At 54.9% G+C, this 25,914-nt stretch overlaps 1 protein-coding gene across 3 annotated transcripts; it reads left to right on the top strand.

The window, feature by feature from the left end:
* Positions 1-5,633: 5,633 nt before the first annotated feature.
* Positions 5,634-25,460, top strand: Pdgfa (platelet derived growth factor subunit A). 3 transcript variants are annotated; one of them, XM_029533702.1, is made up of 8 exons: positions 5,634-5,970; positions 6,868-6,997; positions 8,349-8,445; positions 13,242-13,346; positions 15,266-15,453; positions 22,157-22,283; positions 22,739-22,807; positions 24,245-24,921. In XM_029533702.1, exons 2-7 carry the CDS (start codon positions 6,935-6,937, stop codon positions 22,792-22,794), a joined length of 636 nt encoding a protein of 211 aa, XP_029389562.1. In that variant the 5' UTR covers positions 5,634-5,970; positions 6,868-6,934; the 3' UTR covers positions 22,795-22,807; positions 24,245-24,921. The 3 variants fall into 3 exon arrangements, with proteins under 3 accessions (XP_029389562.1, XP_021042477.1, XP_021042478.1); XM_021186818.2 differs by lacking the exon at positions 5,634-5,970 and having other exon boundaries at positions 6,371-6,997; positions 24,245-24,494; XM_021186819.2 differs by lacking the exons at positions 5,634-5,970; positions 22,739-22,807 and having other exon boundaries at positions 6,371-6,997; positions 24,245-25,460.
* Positions 25,461-25,914: the final 454 nt, after the last annotated feature.

Genomic DNA, 25,914 nt, shown 5'->3' with positions numbered 1-25,914 from the left:
AAACTCTCATGTTCCTTTCTCAGCATGTGGGTCGTCTGTTCTGAGCACATCTGAAACTCATGCGACACCAACGGGCAGACAGGGAGGCTGTCCCGACAGGGCTGCAGCTTCCACCATACTGGCATGCGCCCCCGGAGGTGGGGGGGGCGGGCTTGGGGGCTATGGGGGCAGCTGGTGGTGTGGCAGTGGTTGTGCCTTGAGGAAACCCACACTGTTCTCTCTGAGGGGACAGTGACTGGTACCCATTATGGTATTACACTTTGTATTCCTCTTGATGGCTTCCTCCTCTCCAGGAAAAAAAAAAATCTCAGCTGGGTGTATTTATGCCTGTCATTTCAGTGCTCAAAAGGTGGAGGTGAGTTTGAGGCCACACCTTGACTCAATACGATAAACCCAAGTCTGCGTGGGGGAAATCCAAACAAATTTCATTTTCTTCCTTTGGCCTCAAAGGCCTGTGGTCATCCTGCACACTGCTGCTCCAACCTGTTTCCTCCCATCATCCTCTCCTCTTTGCAGAACCTGGGACCTGCCAAGCAGGTTCCTGCCTCCGGGCCTTAGGACTTGCTCTTGTTATCTTGATTTGGAATTCTTGGTCTGGATCTTTTCATAAATGATTCCTTCCCAGCCACCTGAAGTGACAACACCTGCTGCTTGACTTATTGTTTCCTAGAGACAGTGGGCTCCAGGAAACCCTGCTATACCACCCCTCAGAGTTTATCCAGATGCCCGGCATACATTTCTAAAGGCTACCTTCAGAGCTGCCTGTTACAAGAAACAGCCAATCCGAGTATCTGAGAGGCCAGTTTACCCAGAGTAACACAGCAGGAGGGGAAGGCGGTGTAGGTCACAGTTGAGCCCTGCTTATTGCTCCTACCTACTCAGGCCTCATTCCCTGTTGGCTCCAAGAGGAAATATGGGAACACAAGTTTTCCTCCTTGGCTTGGAGATTTTTGTTGTTGTTGTTGTTTTGAGACAACTCATGAGGTTGCCCACATTAGCCTGAAACTCATCATGTACCCTGGGCTGGCCTAGAACTCCCAATTCTCCTACTTCAGGCTCAAGGGTTAGTTTCTACAGGTCACTTTTAGTGTACTTGAATCACATTTAACAGAGGAAGAAAAAAGAAGAGAGGGGTGCAACAGATAGTAACCATATTTACTTTATTAAACTTCAAAATGTTATCACTGTAACCCATAGTACAGAAATCACTGACAAAAAGTTTTACTCTGGGGGGGGGGGGGACCTGGGTTTGACTCCCAGCATGCACACGGCAGCTCTCTGGAGTCTGTAACTCCAGTTTCATGGGATCTGACGCCCTCTTCTGGACTCTAGAGGCACCAAGCAGGGATGTGGTACACAGACATACCTGAAAAGACACACACAACTAAAATGTTTTTCTCTAACCTGTGTAGGATCTAAGTGTTGAGGTTTCTTAAGCCCCCATGCTTTGCAGGTAACCGTTCTGACCAGACACAGCTAAATGCCTGGTGGCCATGAGAAACGTCTTTGGGTTTCCACATTTTTTTTTTTTTTTTTTTGCTTTGGGCTTTTTGAGACAGTCATACTGTAAGGACTCAGCTTCTCGAGTACTAAGATTACAGAACCGCACCACCATACCTGGTGGGCTTTTCTCCTCTCACCCCTCCTTCCTTCCTCTTGAGACAGGGTCTAATGTATTCCTGGCTGGCCTTGACTTCACTGTAAGTCCCAAGGATGACCTTGAACTCCTGCCTCCAGAATGCTGGAATGACAAGCACGCATCACCAGAGTTGTTTTGATTTGGGGCTGGGAGCAGAACCCAGAGCCTTGTGTATGGCAGGTAAGCACACTATCACGTCCATTCCCTAGCCCCTAGGCTTCTCCTTCCAACGCCACCACACATTCCTTTACGTGGGTCTTCATTCACAAAATATTCACGTCTACTGTGGACTTGTAATTTCTGTTTGTGTAGTTAAAAGTGAAAATAAAAACACTTACTAGGGAGTGGAAAGCAGCCTGGAGGTGCCCTCCCACCCCAGCACAGACTTTATCTTGTTTTCTGGGGAGCCTGAACTGGAAAGGCCCGATCCTTAGCCTGGGGGTAAGAAGGGGGGCAAGATAATGACATAATTAAGGCTTGTGGCCGGGCACTTTTGATCTTCAAGGACTAGAGCCCACATGGCTGAGGCTCCATTTGGGTTAATTGCCCAGAACCAAGAAAGCTTTGCCCAGAGATAAAGGGAAACTGGTGTTTCAACACTACAAATTGTTCTGGGATGGCTCTGGCAGAGCCTGGAAGCCTGGGGCCCAGCTGGCCCCACCCTTACAGAGAGGGTCCAGTGGGTTGCTGGGGACTGTTGCAGGTAGAGACCACCTACCTGCAGGGGCTCAGCACTGGCTTCCACTTTGGTTATTTTTTCCAGATAAAGGAACAGAATTCAGGACAAGCCAGGGACAGATCAGCCAAGACCAAAGTCAAGCAGCAAAGAGCAGGGAGATCTTCTAGGTGCGTCTTCTTGGGGGGTGTGGCAAATGGTGTGGTGTGCAAACCTGGAGCTACCCATTTATATTGCCTTCACATTCTTGCCTAATACAGAGAGGCAACCTGGGCCACTCCGTATCCTTGGATCTCCCAAGGGATGAGGCGCTCAGTGCCTGGGACTCAGTCTCACCTTGCTCTATGTACCTGGGAAGGGGGGGGGGGTCTAAGTCCCTCCGCCTCAAGGTGGCTGTTTGAAATTATTTTAAAGGGCAAAAGACCGGCATCGGTATCAGGGCTCAGTATTGGTCCTTGCAGCTAATGAGTGATAATGGCTGCAATAATTGAGCACGGATACTTGAGTTCCAAGCAGTTGAAGGGCACTAGCTAGGTGGACGAGTCTTTGGTGAAAACGTGTGCGTTACGTTTAAAATGCTGAGCAAATTGGATGGTCTCCCTCCATTCAAAGCCCTGTCTACGCCTCCCTGTGAAGTCTGAGTCTTGGATTGAGAGGGCACCATCAAGGGTTAGATGTTACCTGGTCACCCCAGCTGTGCACTCCCTCTCTTGAGCTATTTGAAACACTTGACACTTTAATTACGGGCGGGAGGATATGTCGCACTGTGCCGGGGGCACTGGAGACAGGACGGAAGCATCTGTTCTGGGGGCGACCGGACATCCCTGGTCACCGCCAGGTGCACCTTCTGGTTCCCCTCCCCACCTTTCTAAGCTCCCGGCTGCTTAACCTGCTTACCGCCTACTTCCTCCAGGGACCCTCCAGCTGACCTCAGGCGCCCACAGTCCCTAAGATGCTCCTTCTAGTTAGGACTGGATTTTGGGAGAATGGGTGGGTGCGGGTCTTTCTCTCGAATCCGGCTTGGGGGATTGTTCTCAGTTGCTGGGGCGGGGTACCCCATGAAGCCTGGAACGACGCACCTACAGGCTAGGGCAGCAGCCGCCCACACCTCCTCCGACTCTAAAGTATATTTAGCCTCATTATCAAATGTTTGCAGTGAACCGAGTGAACCGCCTAATAGCGGCTGGAAGTGAAACTCGAATCCCAGCCAGAAGGAAGCACGTGATCTCTCCCACCAGAAAGGATCACGGAGGCGCGGGCGGGACAGGTGCGGTGGCCTCGAGCGCATGCAACCCCTCCAGCCCGGCTTGGTCTCTTGGTGTTCTTTGGAGGCCTGACACCTGAACCTCACCCCCTCACTCAACCCCTTCTCCAGAGGCTAAAATGAGGACTGTCACGGGTCCCAAGGGAAGCCGAGGCATGGGGTGGGGGTGGGGTAGTTTGAACCGGCGGGTCCTTTAGGCTTTTGACCTCAAGACTTAGCCAGTTCCAGTTTCCAGAGACCAGGAGTCTAACGAGAACCAGGAGGAACAGCGCGGGGTTGGGGGGGGGCTGTGGGGGTAGGGGTCGTTGTCTCACATCAGAGTACCCTGTAAGCTTAAGGGCCCGTGCCCCAGTCCCCTCAGGCGGCTGGCGCCGGGCTGCACAAGCTCTTACCACCCTCGCGCGGCCGCTGTTGTTGCGGTCGCTATGACGACGGGTCGCGGTTTTATTTTTAATAGCGGTCGGCGATTAGAGCAGTGCCTGCGCCCAGCTCTCCGTGGCTCCCGCGTCCCGGGCGATGCATCCAGGCCTAGCCTCATTCTGGTCCCTGATGTCCCCTAGCGTCTTCAGAATCCCTCCCGCCCAGCTTTGATTTCCAGCTGGGCATCCCTGCTGCGCCAAGAGAGTAAGGGGAGAGAGAAGCACCGAACTAGGTGGGGTCCCCAGGAACCCGCAGCCTCCATGCGGAGGTGGTGGCCGGACAGGAGCGGCATCCCAGCAATGCAACCCGATCTTCTTCCGGGATTCTCACATCCACCGTCACACCGGGTCGTCGAGCCGCAAAAAGGTGTCCTTTGGTGCTCTCTGCCTGTGAGAAGGCCGACGGCTTGGCAGGACAGGCCGCGCAGAACAATCGGGATAAAACGGTGAGGAACTCGACTCAGGTCCAGCGTGGTCCTGGTAGCCGCCGCCAGAAGTCATCCAGTGCAGTCACCCTCTTCAGAGCAGCACAAAGTTTCACCAGTACGGACAAGGCCTGGGCTTTCGAAGACCTCGAGGTGGGGCGCTTCTCAACGTTTTCCAGACTCCCTCTTTAGGCCAAGAGAGGGTGATCTCTTATCTCCTGAGCATCCCGAGGTGTTAGGGCTGGGGCGTGGTGATGGGGCCTGCAGGCCTAAGGAAATCTGTAGATTTGGGCTCCAAAGATCCTCAGCCACCCCCTGCCCCCACGCCCACCAGGTATTTGGAGCTAGGTGAGACGCCCGCGTTGGGCCCTTCCAGCCCGGCCTTTGAAATGCAGGAACCCGGGGAGCTGGGGATGAAAGGATCCTGCCCGGCTGCGCCTTTGTCTGGGGACAAAGGAGTTTGGTGGGGGATTGGACCCGGGCTGGGTGCTAGGGTTAATTCACATGAAAGGGAGTGAACTGGACAGGCGGTATCCAGTTGCACCCTTACCCTTGGAGGGCTCCATAGTCTCCAGAGCCCTAGCCTCTGTCTAGCTTTGAGATTTGAAAGGTCCACAATTCTCTAACCCCAGTGCATGTCAAGGAGCTGACAGGACTAGCCTTGCCGTCGGGTCACATCCCACCGGGAATCCATCTCTCTCAGTGGGAGAACCGTCCAGCCTAGATCAGACTTTCGTCCGCATGTGCCTTCCCCGCCACCCGTCTGTACTGTGCCTTGGCCGGAGGTGGCGCTCTGCGCTCCCTTGGATCACAAGGCAGAACCCAGGAGTTCCTCACCGGCGGCTTCTTTTCTATCTTTCCTTCTATCCCTTCAGCTCCCCGTTCAGGGTGCGGTTGGGCCTTCGGCCAGGGGCTAAGGATCTGGAGGGTGCAGGGTGTCAAGGTGGCGATGAGGCAGGCGGCAGCCTCCTCCCCGACCCTAGCCTGGTTTCCACCTCCACACGAGAGTGCAAGTTCCTCAATCAGGTGTCCCAGGCTTTGGCTCTGGGGCGCGGGCGCGTGGCAGCCGTCAGGTGAGTGCCCTAGACGCGCCCCTAAACCCGCCCCGCCTCTCCGCAAAGACTCACTCCCCCTCCTTTTATGGAGAGGGGAAGGCTGGAGCACTGGATCCTTACAGTGGGAAGCGGCCCGAGCGCCGGGCGGGGGCCAAGCCGACTCTCATGCCCTTTTTGGCGCAGCAGCTCTGGGCGCTGCCCTTTACTGCCGCTGGGGCCCGAAGAGAGAGAGGCGAGCCGGAGACGGCCGTGCTTCTGCAGCGGCCTCCTCCCCTCCCCGCCCGGTGCCGCAGGATTGCAGCTGGCACTGAAGGGTGGGCAAGCTCGAGGGAGGGGCGCTCCGGGAGCCCCGGCGCCTGTGGGCTCTGAGCCGCGGGCGCCGAGCTTGGATGGATGTAGCTGCCTGCGTGAGCGCGTGTGTGGCCACTGCAGTGGCAGTGGCGGTGGCGGCCGGGCCCGATCTGGCCCGCGAGACCCCTGAGCGCTTCCGAGGTGCGGGTCCCGGGCCCGGAATCCGGGGGAGGCGGGGGGGGCGGGGGCGGGGGAGGGGCGCGGTGGCGGCGCTATAACCCCCTCCCTGTCGCCGGCCGGCTCCACACGCGCGTCCTGCGGAGCCCGCTCAACTCTGGGAGCCTGGCCTGCCTGCGCCTTCTTCTCCGCCTCCTCCTCTGGTCTTCCCGCGGCTGCTGCGGCGGCGGCAGCGGCGCCAGCTCGGCCCTCCGCCCGCCCTCCGGCCCGCGCGGGCGGCGTAGCGAGGCCCCGGGCGGGTAGGTTGCTGCCAGGCGGCGCGGCCGCGGGAGCTGCCCGGCCCCGGCGGGCGGAGGGCGGAGCGCCGCGCCGTAGCCGAGGGCGCGCCGCGGAGGGGCGCACGCAGGCCGCCGGGCCGCGCCGTGCTGGGCCGCGCCGTGCCCGGCCCGGGGCGGCAGCGGCGAGAGGAAGGCCCGGGGACAGGCTCTCGGGACTGCCCGGAGCCCTCAGGGAGAGGCGAGGCGGTAGCTGGTACCGGGTAGCTGGTCCAGACAGGTGATCGGTGGTGCGGCGGGAGCTGCAGCCACGCTCCGCGGTCCCCTCCCGGGGCTGACGGCGGCAAATATGCGGATTTACCGGCCGGGTCGCTCCTAAAGCCAGCGACGGGGAGCGAGCGCGGCGGCGGCCAGCACGGGGAACGCACCAAGGAAGAAGCCCAGCCCCCGCCCTCCGCCCCTTCCGTCCCCACCCCCTACCCGGCGGCCCAGGAGGCTCCCGGAGCGACTCTGTTCCTCCTCCTCCTCCTCGCTGGCTCTGCACTCGCTGCTCGCGCCGAGCGCGCTCCGCAGGCTCCCTGCTCTCCGCGCCACCCTCCTCCGGGCCGCGCTCCCTGAGGGATGGTACTGAATTTCGCCGCCACAGGAGCCCGGCTGGAGCGCCCGCCCCGCGGCCTCGCCTCCCTGCCGAGCTTCCAGCGCCTCGGGACGCGATGAGGACCTGGGCTTGCCTGCTGCTCCTCGGCTGCGGATACCTCGCCCATGCCCTGGCCGAGGTGGGTGCCACCCCCGCGCGCCTCTGTCCCCTCTCGGATCCCTCGGCGCACGCCCCCCTCGGCTACCTGTTTCAAGCTCTGCGAAGAGCATTTTGGTTTTGTCAGGGTGGTGTAATTTTTTTTTTTTTTAAATCCCAACTGGGTTCTATTTTCTGCCATGCCCAAGTGTGTCTGGTGAGTTTCCAGCGCGTTGCGTCGCTCCGCCTTGGAGGGGGACGGGGGAGCCGCGAGGTGAACCCGTGGGCAGAAACTTCGGGGGGCTGTGGGTGCCTTTCCAGAAGGGGCAGCCCGAACGCAGCGGACAATGCAGTAACGGGGTGCGGGAAGCGGGAAAGGGGGTGTGTGTAAACTGACCGTGCTCTGGGAGGGGACTAGGGCGGGCAGTAAGCAGGTAGAGGAGGGTGCGGCCGTAGCCCGGGACTGGGAAGGGTGGGCAGCGCCCAGCCGCAGTCCCCAGTTCTCGGTCCCCAAACCCAGTCCGACGCAGGGCTGGAGCAGTCTCTGCCCGCCCAGGCCTGCTTACAGGTGGCTGAACGAAGCAGCTGGGGCCGGGCCAGGCGCCCGCGCCCTCCCACCGCCACCACCACCCCCATTCCCCGGGAGCTTTGCCGTGATGAATGACTTTCCACAGCCCCTGTCGTGGGAACTTCGTGGTTGAGTCCTCCGGCGACCCTGACTCCCTTTTAAAAACCGGGAGGGAGAGTGGGGGAGGCTGAACGGTGGGGGTGGTCTGGGCAGGGACCGGAGAGGCGCGAGGTGGATATTTAACCCCTTGCATTCCCTGCAGCCTCTCTAAGCCCCTATGGATTTGGGCGTCCTAGTCGGCGCTAGGGCCGTGACTGGGCCTGAGCCGGGTGGGGCGACCCGGCGCGCGTGCTTGTAGGGGGTGGGGTGGGGGGGAGAGGGAAGACCCTCTCCCCTGCGGGCTCAGCTCAGGATTCCCGGAGTGAAATTGAACCCTCAGGCTAGATTAAACTGTTGAGGCTGCTGTGACTCCAGTCGTGGATGCGTGACGCATTTCGACCCTCTATTTCTACATGTGGATTTAGCTATTAAACCAGAAACTCTTCGGGCCCCTGGCTGCCCCCAGACACCCTGGGGAGGCCAGAGCGCGGGTGATTTTTGTCTGAACATGTCAAGGCAGTGTTGGAGTATTTTTTTTACCAAGGTCAGACAGATAGGAACAGTGTGGAGGATTTGGGGGGGGTCCCATCTAGCCCCACCCGATCCTCTGGCTCTAGGGCCTGACGAGGGTTGGGCCGGGCTGCGTGGCTCCTGGGGCCGGGCTGCGTGGCCCCTGGGGCCGGGCTAGAACCCCTGGACGCGTCCTGACCGTGTGGTCTGCTTGCAGGAAGCCGAGATACCCCGGGAGTTGATCGAGCGGCTGGCTCGAAGTCAGATCCACAGCATCCGGGACCTCCAGCGACTCTTGGAGATAGACTCCGTAGGTAAATCGCGCCCCTGCCCTGCCCTGGCTGCGAGGAGGGCGCGGGCGGCGGGGCGGGCCGGCTGCGCGAGGAACCGTACCCTGCGCGCTCGGCCGGGCCGGGCGCTGCGCAGGAGCGCACCGAAAGGTCAGACTCCACTCGCCGGCCATAAACGCCCAGGCGTATGAGTCAGGCGTTTCTCTTGTAGTTGCCACTTTCTCTCCCAGCGGCAGCGGAGGGTTGCTTCGCTCACCCGGGGGTTGTTTTAAGGGAAACGCAGCGGGTGTGTCACAGAAAGTTCAGTTTTAGAGTGTGCCGAAAGACCCTGCCAGGTGTGCGGGTCAACGGCTGCTTCTGGCCCGGGAGCGCGGGAGCCGGCCCGGAGGGAGCGTGGTTGTGGGTAGTCTTCTCCTGGCCAGGCCCCCAGAGTGCTTGAGGAGCTGGTCGGTCCAGGCCTTTTGTAAACTCCACTCCCTTGATCGCCCGGGGCTGGGTCCCAGTGGTGGCCGCAGGAGGCCGATGTTTTTCTCCACACCATCCAGTAAAAAGGCGCGCCTGGGGCATGGGCGCTTGGGGCTATTTTGGGGGCTTCCCGCCTCGGGCCAGAGCCAAGCCACTGTAGAAAACAATTTGTAAATGTAGGGTTGGATTAGACTCGGATGACAAGAGCTAAAATAAATGGGCTGGATGGGGATGGGAGAGGCAGCCTCTGTGCTGGAGAACGTGGTCTCCTGTCTTTTTTGATAACCTTTTCAAAATGAACACTTAGTCTGTTTTTTGTTTTTGTTTTTTGACACACTGGGATAAAATTTACCAGCTTAAAAAGAAAAAAAGGCCCCAGTGAGTTTGTCAGGAGGAACTAAAGGGCGCTAAAGTGAAGAATTCCAAGTGACGATTTCCCCCTCCTTAAAAACTTTTCCGAGAGGGCTAGTGGTGAGAGAATTAAGTAAAATCACATGGTCTAGCCATTTGGAAATTTGTACCTAATTATGGTGGTGGAGAGACCTGAACTGTTTTTGTTGCATGCCAAAACCATTTTTTAACAAGGCGGCCCTGTTTCAGTAGTTTCTTGACCCAGGAAATCCTTGGCCTGATCCTTATCTGGAGTGGCAGGCCTAGGGTTTCACTTGGAGATCAAGAGTTGGGTTGGGGGGTTTGATCTGATCCCTTTCTGAGTAGGCCTGGGTGGAGGACTTGGCTTGGGTCACTTGGGGGAATGCTCCCAGAGTTTTTGCTGGTCCCCAAAGGCTGCTTTCCTGCCCTGCTTATCCTAGGGCTGGGCCTCCTGCTGTCTGTATGTTGGGGGAAATGGGCCATTCACTTGCAGCGGGGACCATTCTTATGCTGTTCCCTGCAGCCACGCCTCCCCCACCCCCCACCATTAATGCTTTTAGCATCAAGCTTCTGTTAAGGTTAAGCCGAGGTACCCAGAGAGGGGGCTGGAGGCCTCCTCCTTGGGAGGGTCCAAAGAGAAAAAGCTGTCCAGGGCCCCTGGAGGTTTCAAATTGCTTCTGAAAGAATGGTTTTGTGTGTGTGTGTGTGTGTGTGTGTGTGTGTGTTTAGGACATCCCCACCCTCATTCTACCTATCAGACATTTGGGGAATCTCCCTTGTAAACTTCTGGAAGCCAAGTGTGGGTGTGGACTTCTACCCTCCTAGCTTCCTAGTCTTGAAGGCAGAGCTGGAGGACCCATTGTGACAGCAACCCAAGGTGGGGTCTTCCTTGTTGGGCTGTCCCCCTGCTCTGGTGTGGAAACTATCTGGAAAGTAGTCTTGGCTAGTTGGCTCTCATTCATATTCTGTCTCTTCTTGAAGTGAGGGGCCCTGTGGCTCTGGCTGCCAGAGGAGGCTGCAAAAGGCTGTGGTAGGCACTTTTAGAGTCAGCTGGAAGGGGTCCTCACTGGGACATCACCTCAGGATGGCCTCTCCGGGTGAATTCTTGCTGTCTCTATATCTAGGTTGCAGGGAGCAGAAAAAGGCTTAGGGGTGTCCCAGGCTCCCCAGCTAACTCCTCATCCAAGTGGGTGGAACTTTGTGATTGGCATATGGCTTGTCTAGTGAGCTGGCAGCATCCCCATTTTCCAGATGGGGAAACCCTGAAGGCATCTCCTCCCAACCTTGCAGCTCCTTGGCTGTGTGGCCCAGTTCCAGAGGTGGCAAGATTCCAGTACATTGCCAAGAATGTCCCTGAACCCAGAGCATTCCATGGCAGAGTCAAGGAGCTCTAAGTGGTCTTTTCAGTGTGGCTTTTGAGACCAGAGATTCATTACTGGCATGCAGCCTTGCTGTGAACTACAGCTTAGAAGTTCAGGTCAACTGTGTGTGTGTGTGTGTGTGTGTGTGTGTGTGTGTGTGTGTGTGTGTGTGTGTGGTGTAACAGGAGCTTTGTTCTCTAGAGCCGCTGGCCAGGCGCCATGGGTCATTGAGTAGCTGATACATACACATCCCATCCCAGGCTACTCACAATATTGTAGTCGGGACAGGGCTAGTGGACTCTCTCTGTCCTTCCTCTAGTCATCAGACATTGTCACCCACACATCTGCATAGGATAAAAGGGAGATGACTTTGAACTGAGAGGGACTTAGCTACTAATTCATGCTGGACTCAGCTGTGTCACACAGGGTAACATCTTTAGATGCCACCGTGGTGGATTGACAGTTAGCTTGTGACTCTTTGTTTATTTACTTACTATTTACTTACTGTGGTCTCAAGTAGCCCAGGCTGTCCTTGAACTCCCTTATGTTGCCAAGGATATCTTTTTGTCTCTACTTCCATAGGAATAGGTTTACAAATACTCATCACCGTGCTTCTGTAGTGCAGTATTGGGGATGGAGCCCAGGGTCTTATGTGTTCTGGACCCCTTTTCAGGTGAACTACATCACCAGCCTGTTTTTGTTTCTTGAGAAGGATGGCCTTGAACTTCAGATCCTTCTGTTATGCTACCACCTCTGGCTCATGACCACCTATCCTGATCTGGGGGAGGGGGCACAAGGTGGGCTTGTCTGAGTGGGAGCTGTAGCCAGTCTCTATGAGACGTTGAATTGGGGAATTGGATCTATTGAGTCTTGGTGGCTCCCAGCTTTCTTTTGGTCTTTATTTCTGAGTTTTTGTTTTGTTTTGTTTTTAATTTTTTTGAGACTGGGTCTTGTGTGTCCTAGGCTGACTTCAAATTTACTTTGTATCTGAGGATGACCTTGAACTCTGAACTCTTCATCCTCCACCTTCCAGGTGAGGGGATCTGCCACACCCTGCCTGTCTGATTTGTTTTTGTCTTGTTCAGTTTCTATGGACTCTAGTACCCTGGCCTCTGCAGTCAGTGACACCTACTATGTGCATGTCGAGGCAAGCCAGGCATCAGAGGACCACAGTTGGTACCACCGCCCTCTCTTGCAGGCCCTGTGAGTGGATGGCCCATTCATTTCTTGTTGGATGGTCATCACTAGGTCGTGACTCACCATGTCACTTTTTTGTGAAGAGATGCTTCTTTGTAACAGTTGGTTGATGGGAAATTTTTACTGCATGAGCAGTTCTGATCTTATTTTGGGTCTTAAAATAAAATTGGTGCCATTGGAACATTGAGTCATTTTAAATAGTTTTTTGGGCTCAGATTCATCGTTGACATTCACACCTTAGTCGAGTCTTTGCTTTTTATCTTAAATGTGTGGGTAGGAGACGTCTCGGGGTGGAGGAGGCTGGCACGCCTCCTGTTGGTTGTGGATGGTGTGGTACATAGTAGGCTTTGAATCTCCTGCTAGGGGGGTTGTCCATTTGGGCAGGATGTCACTAAAAGTTGGGACCCAAGGGAGATTGTGCAGGAGAGAGTGTCCCTGGGGAAAAAGTGGAGCAGGAATGGGGAGGACGTTTGCTTGGAGTTCTTCATGGAATAGGCTGGAAAGCCAGGCGTAGATTGATTGTATTTGGGGCTGAGCCTGTGTGTGTCCTCTTGTCCCAAGGGATTGCAGAACTCAGGGGCAGTGTAGTGGCCGCTTCTTCTGTTATGGGCCAGTGTATCTCAGGGGCTAGGTTTTCCGGGCTGACCTCAACTCTGTCCTCAGTTGGTGGCTGTACCTTTGCTGAGCGCCTTGTGGCCCTCGAGGTGTGAGCACTCCTTCAGGTGCCGCTGCTTCCCTCCCCCTCTCTTCTGTATCCCTCCCTGTCTTATTCACCGGGCCCTGGCTCGCCCGCCCTGCTCGCTCGCTCAGGACTCCAGCCTCAGTCCTCTCTCAGCTACCAGCCGCACCCCTTTGCTGTTTCTCATGGCCTCTGGCCCTCCGAGCAGGCTTATTTCAGGAACAGTGGAGATTGGCTGGCAGCCCAGTCTGGCGTTGCTTCCGATGCCCCTCAGAGGTTAGGGCATTTCATCAAAGCCTGCTTTACAAGAGGGAGGCGCTGTACACACAACAGCAGGAGAGAGAGGCAGCCGCCCTTCCCATTTTTGCTTCAGCTGTGATGGTAGTACTGCTTCAGGACTGGGCTCAGCTGGGTGGCCTTGGGACTTTCCTGACCCAGTGCAGTCCCCCAAGGGTTCCCTTCAGAGTCATCAGGGAGAGTACCTGAATGCCTTTCTGAATGAACCTCAGATTTTTTTCACAGGAGAGCTGCACTTCGGGGATATGCATACTGACAAGATAATAGGGAGTTGGTTGAAGGCATGTCTGTAAACCCCCTTTGCGAGCAGAGCCGAGTGTCTGGGCTTGGGGACTGGGCCCTTTGTCCTCTTGTTCTGAAACCTGCTGTAGAAGCCCCAGCTGTCTAGGTCCCAGGGGTGTGATTACATACGTGTGGACTCTTTATCCTATTTTCTTTTCTACTTTTAGGGGCTGAGGATGCCTTGGAGACAAGCCTGAGAGCTCATGGGTCCCATGCCGTTAACCATGTGCCCGAGAAACGGCCTGTGCCCATTCGCAGGAAGAGAAGTATTGGTGAGCATGGGAGGCTGTGCAGCAGCTGGAAGGGGGCAGGTTCCCGCTGGGGTTGTGAGTGCTCCCTGTGACTGTTCCCTGTGAGCTAACCCAGTCCTCCCTCCTCGGGCACAGCCACACATCCCGCCTCCATCAAACAAAGGCTTCGCTGGCCTGCTGGCCTCCCCAGGGAGGCAGCCTTCTTTCTCTTCTCTAGAGTGTCTCCTGCCTGCCCTTCTGCAGTCTTGTGCCTGGGCCAAGAGTTTCCAGGAGGGGAACATTATAAATTCCTTAAGTGCCCAGTCTTGTCAAGGCCTGTCTACAAGGAGGCCTTGTTGGAAAACGTGGCCGTGCTTTACTTTTTAGTTCCCGAGGTGAGCTCCAGCGTGCTCCCGCGCTTCAGCTGCGGAAGCCGGTGCAGCCTGGAGTGTGCTGGGGCCCACAGCTGGAGGACACCTCTTCCAGAGACCCTACCTCACTCACCTTTGGCTCTAGGGTGGAATTTCAGGGGTGATCCCATGAGTCCCAGCTCAGCTAAGGGGGCTGTCTATGTACTGTTGAGGCACTGGCTGCTATGTGACCCTGTGGCACAGAGACCAGTTACTGGCAGAGAACATTCCTGAGGTGAGAATAGATCTCAGCCATCCCCCCCAGGACTATAGAATCCCTACTTCCAACTGAGCTGAGGGGTACTGACTGCAATCTAAAGCCCTTACATGAGATCCACTTAAAAGACCCTCTACAAGGGCTGTCGTGAGAGACAAGGAGTGGCTAAGCTGGGGAGCCCAGAGCAGTGTACCTGGCCCTCTGTGTTGGAGGGACTCACGTCCAGAAGGCGATGCTGGTCCCTGAGAGCAGGGAGGAGTCTGGTCCCCATCCCTGTTCGTTCCTGCTTCCCCCTCACCTCCCAGGGAGTCTGTAGACACCTGCGTGGCTCTCTGGAGTGGCAGCTGCTAGTGTACATATCTCTTGCGTCTCTTTGGTGTGGTTCACTCCTGCTGGTTAGCTGGCTCCAGTCTCCCTGATCCCATCACTCCTTCCAGCTCTGAGTCTAGAGTCAAGGTCCCCTTCGGTGTTGATAGGTCAGCAGGGACAGTGAGTGGAAAGGCCTGGGCCTTTCTGATACCTCAGCCACCTCTCCCCACACTGACTAGTCCCAAAGACAGTTACCAGGCAGCCACCATATAGTGAGCAACAACAGGGTTTAGGGTTAAATGGGGTTAACAAGGACTGCCTGAGGAGGAGAAGGGTGTGTATCCCAGGGTCCTGAGGGGATTTCTTATCTGCTGTGCACACCTGCCAAGCAGATGGCCCCAGACTGGCTGTTCTCAGGGGGACAAATAAGTTTTCTGGCTTTCATAACCAGGTCCCCAGCTGTGGGCTATGTGGAGACTAGGGTTGAGCTGCTCCTCTGATGTCCCACTTTTTTGGCTTGCAAAAGCAAGGAAGGGTACAAGGGATGGAACTAAGAGCTTATGCATGCTAGGCAAATACTCTATTACCGAGCCCCAGCTCCTTACTGGGGGATTCTAGGCAGGGGCTCTACCACTGAGCCACATCTCCAGCCCCTCACTGGGGGATTCTAGGCAGGGGCTCTACCACTGAGCCACACCCCCAGCCCCTCACTTGGGGGTTCTAGACATTCTACCCAGGAGCCATTTTCCCAGCAGTCTTCACAATTTACTTTGAGGCAAGACCTCCTTAAGTTGCCCAGATTGGCCTTGAACTATGTCTGTAGCTTTGATGTGAGTTTCAGCCCTGCACATTCAGGGGCCTGTTGGCAACTAACGTCCTTTCGTACTGGGGGCTGCTGCAGGGGTGGGTTCTGCCCAGGTGCAGCCTGGGTAGGCATCTCTGGGTTGGGAGATCAGAGGCCATGTTTTTGTGTGCTACAGGTAGATTCCTAGCTTTTCTCATTTGTAGTATTCTTGCCTTTGCAGAGGAAGCCATTCCCGCAGTTTGCAAGACCAGGACGGTCATTTACGAGATACCTCGGAGCCAGGTGGACCCCACATCGGCCAACTTCCTGATCTGGCCCCCGTGTGTGGAGGTGAAGCGCTGCACTGGCTGTTGTAACACCAGTAGCGTCAAGTGCCAGCCTTCACGGGTCCACCACCGCAGTGTCAAGGTGAGCCCTTTCTCCTGGTCAGTCTCACACAAACGCTCTGGGGTTGATGGGGTGGTTTGAGAAGCAGGGTGGCATGTGACTTAAGGTTGTTAGCACGAAACTTCGTACAGGCCAGGGGGGCTAGCTGTAGTGACCTCTAGGAGGGTCTGTGGGATATTCAGTGGTCTTCTGGTCCCTTGTTGTGTCATTAGGGAGTTGTGAACAAATGTCGCTTCATCCTAGATAGGATATCCAGCCAAGAAAAGTAGTCCACCACAATCCAGCTCGCTAGCCAATGAGGTTATTTTGATTGCTTGCAGGAGTGTGGGTGACTCAAAGACAGATGTTTCACAGGAATGCCCACCCTCGCACTGAGAATGACTGGAGAGAGCTGCATCTCTAGAACTTTCCCCCCTGTTCTGGCAGAGTCTTCCCTCTATGGCAGTTACTACTTAGATGTGTACGTGGAGGGGGACTTGTGAATCTTGTAACTTTCTGAGCGTCTCAAGCCTTGTAAGTTTCATTAGCTTTCTAAAGCTTCCTAGCTCCCTCTAGGAGGGCATGTTTCAATTCAGGGGAACTAGCCACGTATCACCATGAGAGACATTTGGGGCCCATAATTTGTATGCATGGTCATTGTCTGCAGAGGTGACAGTGGAATCTGAGTCTGTCCCCTTCTGAACCTGTATGTCCCTCTGTGCTCTCGGGGGTTTGGTTGCTGGCCTCCTAGTTGGATGATGGAGGGTTTCCAGGCACCAGAGGTTTAGTCGTAAGAACATGGCTGAAGGCTGGTTGCCTTGTTGTGTGCATTTCTGTGATATCGTTGCCAAGGCTGGAGCCTTTGGCATTCTGTCAGTCAGACCATTGAGTTCTCAACCTTCCTAATGCTGCAATCCTTTAAAATAGTTGCTTATGTTGTTGTGACTCCCCCACCATAGATAGAATCATTTTATTGTTACTTCATAACTGTTACTGTTATGAATCATAGTGTGAATATCTGAAATACAGAATTTCTGATGCGACCCCCAACGGGGATCACAACCCACAGGTTAAGAACCGCTGCTCTAAGCCGGTCTACAGTCTGAAAGCTGGCTCCAAGAGATTGAAGCCCTTCTGCCAACATGTGACCACTGGGTGGCCAAGTGGGTGCAAGCCGTAGGATCTGGGCATGAGTCAGCTGAGGGTCTAGAATGTCTCTGAGGATGACATCTACTCCTGATACAGACAGGCTTCTGTAGCCATGATACTTTTGAGGGGGCTCAGGATCCCCGGAATCATGTGTGAAGGTTTCAGACCCCATTCTTCTGTCCTAGTAAATCTATTTCAGCCCCCAACCCTGCCGTGACCCTTGGCCCCAGCGGAAGGGCAGTGCCGGGAGAACACCTTTCTTGGTAAGGACCTACACTTGGGAGCTGGTTGTGACCCACAACCCAGGGATCTGTAGATGGAAATGACTTTGATATCTGGCGTTTGGTCTCTAGAGCGTTCCAGGGAGAGTTGACTGAATAAACCGCACAAGTGTCTTCAGGCCTCTTCAGGACTGGACACTCCATCAAAAGCCACGGGCTTTTCCCAGGGCTCCATGGACTTGTTTGGGTGCTTGCTAGGCTTGCTGTCCACCCTCAGAGGTCGAACAGGATGTTGGCTAGCAGCGGGGGACATGCTACCAGGGGTGACTCAAGCGCCCTGGCAGCCTTTGTCACCGACCAATCTCAGCCCTCTCCTGGGCCTCAGGGTTCCCACTGATGGCATATGGAGGGGTCTCTGGAAACCTGCCATCTTGTTCTTTTGGGTACAGGTGATAGCTTTGATCTAGAGTAGGTCTTTCTGTTTCTCAATCTGTCTGGCTTTGTTCCTTACCTGCCTGCCATGGATTTGTGTAGTCCAGGCTGGCTTAGAATTCTGTAGCTCAGGCTGGTGTTAAGTTTGAGATAATCCTTCCTCAGCTGCCTGCTTGGTGGGGCTATAAGAGTGAGCTGTGGCGATGTGAGTTTAGGAATAGTTTCTCCGTGCTGGAGACACGGTCAAAGGGACGGGTACTGTGACCTGGTGTGTATGGGGCTTGACTTGGAGGTTTTCAGAGTCTCCAGCCCCTGGGACAGGGACTGTCCATTCCCACTGACACTGCTACCCACTGGTATTGATTGCTATACGGGACTCAGCAGGGTCCCGATCCTGAAAGGGACCAATCTAGACCTTGTTGGGCTAGGCTCTCCCTAGTCCCTTGTGAGTGCCCACCCACATGCACCACCACTGCTGCCCACCCAGAGCTAGGAGGGGACATCCGGCCCCAGACACTGCAGGCTCTGGCAGAAGGGACAGCAGGCCAGTGGAACAGGAGCCCCATTGTGGATGCCAGGCCTGCAGCATTTGGGGTGGAGGCTGGTGCCGACCTGGATGGAGGGAGATGGACCCAAAAGTCCCAGACTCTGATCAGCAGGGGTGGGGCTGATGAGGAGGCTCACAACAGCCATATCTATGTTGTCGTATGTGTCCTTAGCCCTGGTTCCCGTGTGTGTGTGTGTGTGTGTGTGTGTGTGTGTGTGTGTGTGTATGTTTCCATGTTTCCTTCCTTGTAGTGCTCTAGGTTAAGCCCAGAATTTCTCATTACAAGCAAACATTTACCATTGAGCCATAGCCTAGCCCCTCACTGGGGGATTCTAGGCAGAGCTCTACCACTGAGCCACGCCCCCAGTCCCTCACTTGGAGATTCTAGGCAGATGCTCTACTACTAAGCCAAGCACCCAGCCCTCCATGGTTTGTACTGTGAGACAGGGGTCAATTAAATCACTGAGGTGATTTTTGAACTCACTCTGTAGCCTAGGGAGGCCTTGAACTCATGCTTTAGCTTCTCGGTTGTTGGCCGGGGTGACTTGACATCTGAGCAGCCCAGGACCTTAACCTGTTTGGCCTCCTGTGCCCTTCCTGCTGTGCTCAGCTTGTATCACCTGACCCCAAGTGCTAGCAGTGTCCTCCATACCCTGCTGTGGAGATGGGCGAAGGACGCCCTGTGGGCCTGCACAGCGCAGCATAGCTGAACCCATGGAGTGTTTAGCTTGGACAGAGGTGAGGCTTCTCCTGTCTGCATTACGTGGGGCTGCTAAGGGGTCAGGTCAGCTCTGAGCCATCATTTGACCTGACTGCTGAGCTGGATAGGGAGGTTCCTTACTCAGTCTCCAACATACAGGACGTAGGGGCTCTGCTGGGTTAGGCTCCAGGCTAACCCAGGTGCCCCCAATTTGAGTCAGATCTGGAGCTATGTTCTAAGGAAAGTCCCAGCTGGGCTCCATCAGGTGGCTTGTGCAGAGTCTAGAGAAGGTGGCCAGGCAGGCTTTATTTAGTCTTGAAGGAGCAAGTCTCATGGTCCCTCCAGTGAAGGGCTTGAGGTCCAAGGAGGCTGTGGCAGCATGACAGAAAACACCCAAGATGTGCTTGATGTGTATCAAGCTGTGAGCCCTCAGCCAGGTGGGACAGGGGTGCCCCAGCCTTTAAGTCCCGGCCCAGCTTCCCCCCCTCACTGGATGTCCAAGTTAAAGGACTGTTGTGGGAAGGTCCCAGGTCTCTGTGCTGTGAGGTCTTGAGGGCTCCTTCCTTTTAAGTCTGGGTGAATAGAAAGCAGAAGAGTGAGGGACCTGGGCAAGCTGTCCACTTGCCAGTACCTGGTCCCTCATCTAGTAAAACAGGCTCCAGTCGGGTCCATGCAGCTGACCTGCAGGAGGGATTGTGCCCCATGTTCATGTTCAGCTCAGTCAGCACTGGCTTTTTATCATAGACACCACTGTCCTGAGGCTCGGAGTAGAAAGACAAGCGCCTCCCCCCTCTTCCGTGCAGGGGAGTGATTGGTTAATGGCCTGGCCAGGTGATACTCTGGGTTGAACTTGAGGGAGCTCTGGAATGCATGGGGCACAAGTGGGAGAATGTAGTATTCATAACATGTTCTTTGTGTGTGTGCAGGGGGGTGGGGGGGTTGTGGCCATTTCCTGGCCAGACAGAGGTGGCAGAGCGGCTGGAATCCTTGCATTCCCGAGGCAGGTGCTGCTATAAACCGCTGTTTGTTTCTGTCTGATAACCGTGGGCCTGTCTGGAAGAATGGGGCTCCCCAGCTGGAGCGGCTAATCAGTTGCTCTTCACTCGGGGACCCCCTAGGCTCAGTGGAGAAGGTTGTACTCTCCCTGCAGTCAGGGTTTGGATCAGCCTGGAGGACTGTAGTTAAAACCAAACCGAATCCCCTTCTGACAGCGTGTTCTCTGGGCCTCATGAGGCCCACCTGGTTCCCACCACAGAGGCTGTGGTGGAAGGGGAGAGCACCCACCACTGGTGTCTGTGGTCGTGGTCTCTTTCAGGCCTCTTTTTTTTTTTTTATCTAGGCAGTCTAGAAGTTTGCTGGATCACCAAAGACAATGGACATCTTTGGAGGTTGGGGACTGTGGCACCTCTGCCTACAGCTCCTCTTGGGATTGGCTGGTGTTTTTCTTTTGGGAGAAGTTCCTCCTCCCCGACCTACCGCAGGGCCCTTGAAGGGGGGAGAGACCCCTTCCCTGGGGTGGAGTGTGAGACCCTGAGCTTAGGGACCGGAGGTTGCAATGCTTCTGGGGACATGGTGACTTCCTGAATAGAGTTTGGGGGCTAATTTTAGTAAGGAGCCTTGTGTGAATATTGACTTGTTGAAGCTAGCCCCTGTAGGGTGGTTGTGTCCCATTTCTAGGTGATTTTTTTTTTTTTTTACCGTTGTGTCTTTTGTTTGTTTTGGGGTACATGGTCTTATAGCTGGGCTGGCCTGGAACTCACATTGTAGACAAGGCTGGACTTGAGGCAATCCTGCCTCAGCCTACCCCACCATACCCACTTGCCCTCTGGCTGCCTCTGCAGAGATAACTTTGTTCTTTCCTGAGCTGCCTGGGTGGGTGTGACCACTGTCCCTATTTCACAGGTCGGGTTGGAGGTATCTGGAAAGCATAGCCCGACCCAGATGCCGTGCCCAGCACTCCACCAAAACATTCTGAGCAAGACCCTTGGGCAGAAGCCTGCCACATGCTTACAGCTCTCAGGGGAAGACCCTCCTTGGCTTTCACAGCCCCAAGTTGCTGTCCCTCCCGCTTTCTGACGTAGTGAAACCTCCTGAGCTGGCCCTTGACCCCTGACCCCTGGCCCCACGCCCTCCACGCTGAGCTCATACTTGGCAGACTCTGTTCACACCTGAGGCACCCATTTCTACTTCCCACGCCCGCTGGGCACCCGGCACCCTTTGCACCCATGTTAACCATTAATGTAGCTAAGTTGGTAGCCACAGCAGAGCCTGGCTGAGTCTGGTCCCCAGGACTGAAAGCTGTCTGGCCTGGTACTCTGGTGCATGGCTGACCATAGCTTCCAAGGGTCCTCTTGGCTCTGAGCTTTAATACCCTTGGGAGAACAGTGGGGAGTGGTCTCCTGCCCTGGTCAGTCTGGGTGGGCACACACTGTTTTCAGCATTGACCATCACAAGGCTGCCACTGCTAGGTGCTCTAGACCATCCGGGGTGGGTTTAGCGCTGCTGTAGCCTCAGTTTTCCTAGTGTATGGCGAGATGTGAGGTAGAGACCCCTTAGGCCTGCTCTGGGACTCGGACACAGATTTGGCGCTGGTTGTATGCGGCTCCGCAGTGCTGGGAGGGTGGCTGTTCTCTGGCACTTGTTCCAGGTGGCATCGAGGTTGGAACAAGCCGCCAGCCACGCTCTCTGGGTCACCTCAGGAGAGGGCTTGCTGTGCCTGATATTTCTTTTCTATCCGTGGAGGTGACAATCCTGCCTCCTCCCTGGCTGGCCAGGAGGGTGAAATGAGTGCTGGTGACTGGACTCTGAGGGAGGTGACCTAGAGGATTCCCTAATGCGGCATCAGGCTGGAATAGGGCAGGGTACATGGCTCCAAGCTGCCTCCCCGTGCAGCAGTTGGTGGGGGCTGGAGTGGGTTAAGGAACTATTGGATGGGTAGAGGGGAGTGTGTGGAGTTGCATTCCTCAGTTGGGAGCTGTGTGCGGGACTCACAGTCTGTGGGGGTGGAGTTGGCACACTCGTGACCCCAGTGTTACGAGGATGAGGCTGAGGTGCTCCACATCTGGCCAGGTCGATGGGAGCCTTTGCCTGGGATTCTAGAATCCGGTAGAAACTTTCTGTACCACCTGGGGGTGTGTTGCTGGGTTGGCATGTCTCTCAGAGACCACAAGTTGGGAGGGTCCCCTCCCTCAGCAAGCTTCGTAGCCACACGGCTGTTTCTAGCAGAGGCTCTGGGTTCTTACTAACAATGGAAGTAGTACTATGTTCCGCCATCCTATGTCCGGCTCACCCTTTCTTGGCTGACGCCCTTCAGATCTTTTGGGCAATTATGAGTCTTAAGTTCCTAGTCCTCTTGCCTCCACGTCCTGAGTCCTGGGATTACAGGCTTCTGCCGCCACATTCATTCAGTGTATATGGTGCTGGGGGTGGAACTTAGGGCTCTGTGGCTGCCGAGGAAGCACTCTGGTACCTGAGCCACATCCCTTGCTGTGTAGTCCAGGCTGGCCTTGAGCTTCTGGCTGCTGGGACGACAGTTGTAGGCCTAGCGTCGTTGGGGTTTCTTTCGAATGAAAGCAGACCTGAGCTCAAGGGAAGATGCCTTGAGAAGAGTTAGATCTCTGAGTCCTGGTTTGGGGTGCTCCAGGCAGGTCTCCCTTGGGCACGTGGTGTTGACACTGGCTCTTGTTTCCTTGGCAGGTGGCCAAAGTGGAGTATGTCAGGAAGAAGCCAAAATTGAAAGAGGTCCAGGTGAGGTTAGAGGAACATCTGGAGTGTGCGTGTGCGACCTCCAACCTGAACCCAGACCATCGGGAGGAGGAGACGGGTGAGTGGCCAACACTGTCTTATTTGCCGTGCATGGGTCCTGAGGGATATGGGATGAGGGATCTGTCACATTGGACCCAGCCAGGCCCATCACAGAGCGACGGGAAAAGTTGCTTGAGTAAACAAGTCAGCAGGCCTGGATTTGCCAGCTGTCCACACTGGCTTGCAGAGTGACAGTCAGGGAAACTACCTGCAGGTGCCACATCCAAGTGGAGCAGTAGACACTGGATTCGGGCTGTGCCCTGCTGCCCAGGGTCTTGCCCTTCATCCGGCCCAGCACACCTGTATATGCCAACATTCAGGCAGCCCAGGTGCAGAGATAGACCCGGAAGTGTCTGCACCAGGGTGGATCGGGCTTTCTCGCTGAAAGATTAAACACCTTCAGTATTTATTGCTGTGGCTTCCCACCCCAGGCCCTCTGGAGGCCACTCACCTTCCCTGCCCTTTCCTTGACAGGAAGGCGTAGGGAATCAGGTAAAAAGCGGAAAAGGAAAAGGTTAAAACCCACCTAAGGCGGCCGACCAGGTAGGCCCTGCCCGCCCGGGTGAGCTGGGGACTCCCTCGCACAGGGCTGGGACACAATCAGACCAGTGAATCCCGCTTCCGTGGGCCCTGATTGGCTCAAGGTTCTGTGTGCTTCCGGGACTGCTCGGCCGGGTCTCCTCGCAGCTACAGCTTTGCCCTTCTCTTGGTCATTGATCAGGCACCTGAGTGCCCCACGGTGGGAAGGGTGGGGGCTTCTGGTGGCTCTGCTGGTGTTATCTGGGGAGACTGCCCACACTGTGCTGACTGGCAAAGGACTGAGACTAAACCGATGAGGAAGCTGGTGGAGGCTGAGTGGATCTGAAGAGTTAAGCGGCCAGGGCAGCCAGTCAGCTTTTGTAACCAACAGTGACCTCAGGAAAGGAGGTAGAGGCTAATGACCAGTGTAAGACCAGGAGGGGTGGTCTCCTGTACTGTGGATTCTGGCCTTAAAATTACCGCCAGGACCTACAGAGGCTGCCCCGGGGGTGGAAGAGGCAGGCAGGTAAAGAAGGGCTGGAGAGCCTCTTAGGAATGCTTGTTGTAAACCCACTCTGTGCCGGCTGCTTTTCCCCGGAAGTGTAGGGAATGTAGGTGGGGCATGTCATTTCCCAGACCTGTCCTGAGTGTCAGCTTGTCTGGCTGAGAGGGCTGGAGCCTGTCTGGCTGAGCCCTTCCTCCTGGCACATGCGACTTAGGGGCATCCAAGACAAACAGTTATTCTGGGCAAGAGAGTCCTCAGAGATAGGGTGTCTGAGAACCCTGGCTCCCACACCAGGGTGGCTGGGGATGCCTGTCTTGGGCATTTGTCTCCTCGGTCAGGTCCTTGGGGTTGCTCCATGTGGCTCTGACAGGGCTGCTGCTGACAAGGACCCCTTCAAGGGAGAGGCAGGTGTTTCCGTGTCCGCCTGTGTCCAGCTGGCAACCTGGCATCACTGGTTCACTATGGAACTGGGAGGTATAGCTTATGGAACTGGGAGGTATAGCTTATGGAACTAGGAGGTATAGCTACCTATAGCTTTGTGGTAGCTAGTGTTAGTGTTTGATCACCAGCACCAGAACAGCCACACAAAATCATTGCTCTGATTAGTCACAGAGACCCACATACAGGGTGGCTGGTGGCATCTGTTCTCCCCGATACTACATGACCCAAACTGCTAACCTCAAAGAAATACAGGCCTTAGGCTGGAAGAAAGAAACATAGGGGAAAGGGCAAAGAACTTTGTATGCCTCAGTTTCTCCATCTGTGCAATGGGAGCATGGGTTCTATGAAATGCAACCAGTGTAGTACCAATTCTTAAATTGGGAAGATTTGATTAAACTGTGATTTTTTTTTTTAATTGCATATATCAACTTCATATCTTAAGACAAGTTGGGGCTAAGTGGCCCTGGTGTTTTCTATCTGTGGTCATAGCCTCAACTCTTCCTGCCTTCCCACAGATGTGAGGTGAGATGAGCCGGCCGCCCTCTCCCGGGACACGGATGTGCGTGGCGTGTGACATTCCTGAACATACTATGTATGGTGCTTCATTGCCAATGTGCGTGCAGTCTTTGTTCTCCTCCGTGAAAAACTGTGTCCGAGGACAAAGAGACAGTGTCCGTTTGTTCAGTGTGACATCAAAGCAAGTACTGTAGCACTCAGAGAGACAGTGAGAAAGCTTCCTTGTCACAGAGAGCGAAAACAAAACCACAAAAAAGAAAAAAAAAAAACAAAAAAAACAAAAAAAAAATTAAAAAAACAAAAAACAAAAAAACAAACCACACCCAACAACAAAACGCCCCACCAGAAGAAACAAGAAGACTGAAGTGGGCGACGGAAGGGCCGCCCTGCAGGACTGACCCTCGAGAGGTGGCTGATGTTGGCCACCACCCTGGATTCTGCCCGTGGGCACAGGTGCTTTTCGCCAAGGACGCCTGGAGCCCGCCTGGGATGCTGCGTGCCAGCTCTGTGGGCACAGGAACTGAACAGGTGGGAGATGCCCACGGCCTGGAAGCCACCACCTCGCTTGAGTCTGCCTAGGACCTTCCTGATGGCCTTACGTGGAATTTCTTTTTCTTTTTCCTTTCCTTCTTTTCTTTTCTTTTTTTTTTTTTTTACACCATGAAGTAAGCTTCTTTTTATTCTCTGCCTAGCTTTTTTTTTTTTTTTTTTTTTTTAAATCTCTTGGATGACATTTTCGTCGATAACACGCACGAGGCTGCTGTAAGTTGGGACAGCGAGACGGTTATTTTTTTTCCTAGCCAAACTAATGAGGTGTATTAAAATAAACATGATATACCTACCTATTTATCATTTCTGACACGCCTCTGCCTTCCTGTGTTCCTCCGCCCCTTTACCGTTTCTTCTAGCTTAAGACGTGAGGGGACTCTGGGGGTCATTCAGTGTGGGGCCCCCTGGGGGCTCCCCCCACCCCTACCCCGTTGCTAAATGGCTTCTGTGGCGGCATGGAGACTTGACAGAGGTTATTTTATAGTAAGCTGTTGGGTTTCAATGTTAATCAGAATTGTGTGTGCGTGGTTTCCTTGTTTTGTTTTGGTTCTGTAAAGGTGAACTTTGTATTTTTAATATTATCAGTTTATATACCTGAGAGCCTGCTATATATATTATATTTTATTTTGAACTAAAAAGGAGAAAAAAATCAACAAAACTTAATGCACATTGGATGCATCCCGTGGTTCTGTTTGTCTGGTTGTTTCCTGGAGTCGCTCCATCACATGGTTGAGGGTGTAAAAACTTGGGGATCAGAGAGTGGGGGCTGCCGAAGTGACAGACAGACAGTCTACCCTGGGCTCCTGCATGGAATGGGAACAGACCAGAGGGGACGGTCCTGCCTGCAAGCTTGAGAACACCCAGTGAGTGTCAGCCAGCCATGAGCTGGGTATTAGTCACTGGATGTGTCAGCATGGGCAGCTTGTGGCTCAGTGGCCGTCAGAGGTCCCTATTGCCCACCAGCTATGCTCTCTCCTGGAAAGTGACGAGCGTAGCCCCTCACCCTTCCTGAGCTAGAGCTGGGCACTATCCAGGTGAACGGCATGGCTCAGGCTGGAGGGCTGCCATGCAGGCCGGGCCTTTACCCCCCAGGTCGATCTACGGGAAGCCTCTTGGTCCA

Source organism: Mus pahari, chromosome 23, assembly GCF_900095145.1.
Source record: "Mus pahari chromosome 23, PAHARI_EIJ_v1.1, whole genome shotgun sequence".
Lineage (NCBI taxonomy): Eukaryota > Metazoa > Chordata > Mammalia > Rodentia > Muridae > Mus > Mus pahari.
This window is presented reverse-complemented; position numbering and strand designations above follow the sequence as displayed.